This window comes from Squalius cephalus (genome assembly GCF_949319135.1).
Source record: "Squalius cephalus genome assembly, chromosome: 7".
Classification (NCBI taxonomy): domain Eukaryota; kingdom Metazoa; phylum Chordata; class Actinopteri; order Cypriniformes; family Leuciscidae; genus Squalius; species Squalius cephalus.
Genome location: NC_137128.1, coordinates 17525732 through 17532396, shown reverse-complemented (window position 1 = coordinate 17532396; position 6665 = coordinate 17525732). Strand labels below are relative to the sequence as shown.

Genomic DNA, 6665 nt, shown 5'->3' with positions numbered 1-6665 from the left:
TTAGTCCCTTTTGTGATTAATGTCTTGACCAACAACTTGGATCCTTTTTCCATATGATGCGGGAATGTGAAAAGGTTAAATTTTTTTGGATTGAGGTATGTGCTATCTTATTGAGAATCATTGATTATCCGATACCGGTGATCCCCTCTGTATTACTACTGAATGATGATTCTCATTGTGATTTTTCTAAACTGCAAAAAATTGTCTGGCTGGCCGGTTTAACGTCTGAAAAAAACTGATAGCTCAACACTGGCTCCCACCACATTCCCTGGATATTTTCAAGTGGTTGATTCAACTTCGGGACATTATAATGTTAGAAATATCCACAGCTCGGGTGAACTCAGCACAAATCTCAACATTAAAAATCTGGACTATAGCTGCTGAGAAGGTCTCCAAGTATATTGTGCAAAGCAATGATCAGGACCCAGAGTGAATATCTTAACACTTTATCCCACTTTTTTTTTTTTTTTTATCATTCCTGTGGCTGTTTTTCTGTTGACTTATCTATCCATTATGTACCCCTTTGCAAAGAGACCGCGGGGTGGGGTGGGTGGGAAGGGAGGGATTGGTTGGTGGGTAGTTGATTTCATCCGTGTTTTCATGTTCTCATTCTGGCATGTTTATTGTCAAAAAATGAAAATATAATAAAAATAAATAAATAGAAAAAAAGCAAAAAAAAAAAAAAAAAAAAAAAAAATTAATTGATGTTCAACAAATAAAAAACAGCTGTAATACAGATGAGCAAATGCTAAAGCTTGGGTTGCTGAATATTCGATCCCTTACTCCAAAAGCACTCATTGTTAATGATATGATTTCAGATAATAACCTAGATGTGCTGTGTTTGACAGAAACCTGGCTAAAACCAAACGATTACATTACTTTAAATGAGTCAACCCCACAAGATTACAGTTATAAACATGAACCTCGTCTGAAACGCAAAGGGGGAGGTGTTGCTGTAATTTACAGTAATATTTTCAAAACCACTAAGAAATCAAGATTTAAATATACTTCTTTTGAAGTGTTGGTGCTTAATGTAAAAATATATAGTGTAAACGATAAATCACTTTTGAGATTTGTGCTGGCTACTGTATACAGGCCACCATAAAGATTTTATCAAAGAATTTGCGGACTTTCTATCAGAATTATTATTGACTGCAGATAAAGTTCTAATTGTTGGTGATTTTAATATACACATAGACAGGGCCGTATTAAGACAGTGTGGTGCCCCACTATACCTCAATATAAATTAATTAGTGATTCATAAACGAGTTATGTGTGGTCTTTCAAGAATTTCTAGTTAATAATATAACAATTTACGAAAAATATTTTTAAAGCTTGTGTCATGTGGTGCCCCCCTAGTGGCTGTGAATGGTTGGTGCCCCTGGGCACTGGCCCAAGTGCCCTTATGGATAATCCGGCTCTGCACATAGATGATGAAAAAGATGCATTGGGATTGGCATTTAAAGACATTGTAAACTCTATTGGAGTTAGACAACATGTGTCAGGACCTACTCATTGTTGTAATCATACTCTAGATCTAATATTATCACATGGAATAGATGTTGATGCCGTTGAAATTCTGCAGCAGAGCGATGACATCTCAGATCATTATCTAGTCTCATGTAAATTACATTTAGCCAAGGCTGCAAAGCCGACTCCGTGTTACAAATATGTTAGACCTATCACTTCTGCCACTAAACATTGCTTTATCAATAATATTCCTAATCAGTTTCATCATCTCAGCATCCCGGATAGCTTAGAAGAACTTGATATTGCAACAGAAACTTTTAACTCTCTCTTTTCCAGCACTTTAGACACAGTTGCTACGTTGCGCTTAAAGAAGATTAAAGAAAATAGTCCAACGCCGTGGTACAACGAGCACACTCGGGCCCTTAAGAGAGCAGCCAGAAAAATGGAGCGCAACTGGAAGAAAACAAAACTAAGGTATTTCGGGTTTCATGGAAGGAGAGCTCGATTACTTACAGAGAGGCTTCAAAAGCTGCTAGATCTGCTTATTTTTCAACCCTATTAGAAGAAAATAAACATAATCCTAGGTATTTATTTGAAACAGTGGCTAAACTAACGAAAAAGAAAGCTTCAAACCCAGAAGTTTCCAAGCAACACAGCAGTAATGACTTTATGAACTTCTTCACTTATAAGATTGATTGACACATTTTAAGATATAAGATTGTCTAGTATCTGTAAAACCGCATTTTTCCATCTTAAAAATATATCTAAATTACGCCATATGCTCTCATTGACAAATGCGGAACAATTAGTTCATGCGTTCATGACCTCAAGGCTAGATTATTGTAATGCTCTACTGGGTGGTTGCCCTGCACGCTTAATAAACAAACTACAGCTGGTTCAAAATGCAGCAGCTCGAGTTCTTACCAGAACCAGGAAGTATGACCATATTAGCCCGGTTCTGTCAACACTGCATTGGCTGCCTATTAAACATCGCATACATTTTTAAATATTGCTGATTACTTACAAAGCACTAAATGGTTTAGCTCCGCAGTACTTGAGCGGGGATCTTAACGCATTATAGTCCTTCACGTCTATTGCAATCTCAAAATTCCGGCCAGTTAATAATACCTAGAATATCAAAATCAACTGCTGGCGGTAGATCCTTCTCCTATTTAGCACCAAAACTTTGGAACAGTCTTCCTACCATTGTCCGGGAAGCAGACACACTCTGTCAGTTCAAAGCTAGATTAAAGACACGTCTCTTTGACCTAGCATTCACATAATACATTATAGACTTCTATAATTCAATATTAGGCTGCATAGATCAGGTCAGCCGGAACCGGGAACACTTCCCATAAATCCTGATGTACTCGTTACATCATAAGAAGAATGGCATCTACGCTAATTTAAGTGTCTTTGTTTATCCCGAGGTCTTCCCGCAGCCTGCCGGATCCAGGCCGTATCCAGATCTGACGAAGGACCTTCGCCTGGACCCGATGACAATGCAGTGCTGAAGTGCCAACTAGTCTCTCCCTATGGAGGATCACTTTACCACTCTACAGATAAAGCGTTGTCGGGAAAATTTGTTTCGCGCACCTACCCCGAAGTGACAAAATAAAATAAAATTCTGTATCAAAATTTATAAGGAAAGACCAGTACTTTGTTTAGGCTTGGTTTGTAGGGAATTACAAACCTGCGCACATATATTCAAACGCACATAACTATAGAACCAATTCTTAATGCGCATGTGAACGCCATCAGAGTTTCTCACAGGTTCGCATTTAAAGTCTGTGTAGAGAGAATGGTGTCGTCTTAGCGGCCCCTAATTTAATAACAAATGATTGTTGCGATGGAAGCGAATCAATCAAAACTAACTTTAGCTGGAAAATAACTTTATTAAAGAACCGCTATAAAGCCAAAACAATCTCTGTTACCTTAAATTATACGTTTATCTCTGTAAAGCTGCTTTGAAACAATCTACATTGTTAAAAGCGCTATATAAATGAAGATGACTCGACTTTCACTTGGTCTACACTATCACACTAAAATGCATTTGAGTGTGTTGAGAGTTATAATGTTATTCTATGTGTTTGTTTGTCTGTATGAGACTAGCAGTAAGCTAGATGAACATTAGAATAACATACTGATCATATTCTAACATTTCATCATGTTGAGCTATATTGATTCATTTTATGTACATTTGCTCACCTGTCTAATAAAGTACATGCAAGACGTCTCTGTCAAGTCGAAGTTTGTCACGGACGTGGAGCTCTCGGCATCTCGAAAACACCACGCTGATATTGATCCTCGTTTTAGTTCTCCTTTTGTCCCAAAGTCTGCTTGCCATGGTCCATAATGTTTGAACGAAACAACTCCATGAGCTAGACGTAACGCAGTTGTCACCATGGTTACTATGGCAGTCTACGAGCGGAAACCAGGGATAACGCGGATATTACGTCATTGACAGGCGACAAGTGAACATGGACGAGCCATTATTTAAAATTGGAATTTCTCTGAAACTCACTTTGCAAGTTATTTTTGGTTATTTTATTACAAAAATCGTACATATTGTAGCTTTAAACACCTTACAAAAAACCACATTTTAAAATCTTTTTTTTTTTTGCATTTTGATTCCCTGTTAACTGTAGTAAGAAACTGTCAGAATAATATACCCATTTGTTGACATTTAGCGAAGAAACCTTATAATTTAGAAAATAAAATCTTATGTCAGAGGTTATGTCTACCTTCAACAATAAGGGTGTCCTCCCTTGAGATGTAGCCACACCCTCCAGTGTCATATTGCATCAACCAAAACCATTTTATCATTGAAAGAAATAGTGTATCTTTAATTAAAGGCCATTGTCATGCTCTTAAAGTGTTAACCCACTGAGCACAGTAAATCAAACTAAACGGCCCACTTTACCAGCATTCACCCTACATTTAAGAGTGCATTTACTATTGGAAGCTATGGCCAAAAAGCCTCTGAAAAGACCAAGAAAAAAAACAAAAACAAAAAAACATGGGAATGTTCATGTTATGAAATATACTTTAATGTAGGACACATACAAAGAATACACAAGGAAAATCATGATTATCCTATTTGAATCTGCCCTTCCACCATATCCGACCCCCTCATCTTTGACTCTCACTTCCTTCCTCCACATGTTTTCTTGGGGAGCACTTCAGTCTTCTGCCACAGACTTGGAGTAGTAATACCAATCACACCCAAAGCAATTATCCGTCCAGCACTCTCCTCATCTGAATCCATTCCCAGATCATCCTCCTTCTCATGAACCACCACCGCACGTCCCAGAATGGAATAAGGGCCAAAGAGCTTGCCGTCTGGAAGCGTCAGGAACTGCCTTATAACTCCTTGCTCGGAAGCAAAGTTGCCCAGGTCTCCAGGATGATGAGGGTGGTCAACGCCGTTTGGATTATAATGAGGACCAACAGTGATGCTGCCTTGACTGAGGTCTCCATACTGATGGATGTGCATGGCACGCTCTTGATGATCGTTGGCAGGCAAACCACGGAGGTTGATTTTCACTTCTAAATCTCCATTGGGGAAGAGCTGCTTGAAGAGGATTTGCCCAAAGATCTTTGGCTGGTTACGTGGCAAATTGGGGCTGGGAGTTACTTCACAAGTGGCATAGATTGTGTTGTCGAACTCCACGACTTCCGGCTGTGGAGCTTGGGCAGGCAAACAAACTGGATTTTTGGAGAACTCTCCTCCTTGTATATGCAGCACCAGCAATATCAGAGGGAATATTAGGATGATTTTCTCCATGTTGATCTTTAAAGCCTACAATGAAGAGTGGATTCAGTGAAATCATGCCATTTGGTTTAAGAATGTAATATTTTTGATAAAAGGTCAAAGCTTTGTTGCAGGGAGCTTTGAGAATGGAAGTTGCATTAGGTAAAATAGCACAACCAGATTAGTTTGCAACAGAAAACCATATCCCAGACAGCAACATAGTGTCGGCCCAGATCCGGCCCACATCTGGGCAGTGTGTAATCCATGTGTACCAGATGTGGGCCAGATCTGGGCCGACACCATGTTGCTGTCTGGAAAACCCTTTAATTTTGGAATTGCTATGTACCCTTGTGGAAAAAAAAAAGTGCTTATTGGTATTGGATGTGTACCTGTAGTATCTTTAAAGTACAATAATTATTAAAAAAAACCTGTAGGTCCACTTGCAAATAATAACACTGATGAATTATAAAAAGCCAATTAAGTGTACACACCGTACACTTTCATAAGTGTCACACCTGCCAGCCAAAGTGCCTATGATATATACACACACAAACATTAACAAACCAATGACATACAGGTGGATGTAATCACACTAAAATGAGTCCAGGCAAAGGTTTATGGAAATGGTCTAGGGAGAAGTGCCCTCTGGTGGCTATCATAGCGCTTCTGCTGGCAGGAGTGACATGAAGTACATCATGTAAACTTTAAGAAAAGTAATGTCAAACTAAGAGTTTTGCTTTAAAGTACATTATGTTTTAAAAATCTTTTTGTGCTTTAAAGAAGTACACTTCATTTGATCTGTTGTAGCCTACATGTTATTCAATATTAAATCTAAAGTTAATATTTTCTGATTCTGATATTTTTCACAAGGACAGGTAAAATAAAAGACAATATCTATACTTTTGCTTAAACTAACTTTTTTTAGTTGTACTAAATCAAGTCAGTTGATGGAGGAAATGGAATGGAGAAAAAAACACAAGCCTAAAACAGCAAAGGTGCATCACCGTATAGCTGAAAAGTTGTCCTCAATCCGTGTGGAGCCTGAATATTGCAGTCACAAAAATACTACAACGCTTAATCCGTGTGCAGTCCTGACCTGGGGTTGAGAGAATGTTCCTTTGCAATCACACTTTTGGCTGCTCTTTTAGGAACTCATGTTGAGCTAAGTTAACCATGATAGTCTGTTAGTCACTAATTAAGTTCACCTGTGTTTCATTTAGCTCCCTTTGTTTGCCTGTTTATATATAGCACTCAGTTTATTCAGTTCTTTGTCTTGCATTGCACAATGTGTTCTCCAGTGTAGATTAACTCCATTGTTTTGTGTTTATTAAAAGAAGTACTGCTATAGATTCCTCTTCTCTTCATTTGGTGGCTCATTTGTGACTCATTAATTCTTAGTGTACAATTCCACTTGACGTTCATGCTTGACACCACTTCTTAT

General features: G+C 38.3%; 1 protein-coding gene across 2 annotated transcripts; it reads right to left on the bottom strand.

The window, feature by feature from the left end:
- Positions 1 to 4538: 4538 nt before the first annotated feature.
- Positions 4539 to 6374, bottom strand: LOC307160855 (extracellular superoxide dismutase [Cu-Zn]-like). 2 transcript variants are annotated; one of them, XM_079875144.1, is made up of 2 exons: positions 5614 to 5638; positions 4539 to 5272 (listed from the first exon to the last, which is right to left on the bottom strand). In XM_079875144.1, the coding sequence occupies exon 2, from the start codon at positions 5255 to 5257 to the stop codon at positions 4616 to 4618; it is 642 nt and encodes a 213-aa protein (XP_079731270.1). In that variant the 5' UTR covers positions 5258 to 5272; positions 5614 to 5638; the 3' UTR covers positions 4539 to 4615. The 2 variants fall into 2 exon arrangements, with proteins under 2 accessions (XP_079731270.1, XP_079731269.1); XM_079875143.1 differs by lacking the exon at positions 5614 to 5638 and adding an exon at positions 6229 to 6374 and having other exon boundaries at positions 4542 to 5272.
- Between the last annotated feature and the right edge of the window lie 291 nt (positions 6375 to 6665).

What these genes read in the sequence shown, in the direction of transcription:
- LOC307160855 (XM_079875143.1), bottom strand. Translation starts at nt 5,257, where the DNA reads ATGGAGAAAATCATCCTAATATTCCCTCTGATATTGCTGGTGCTGCAT.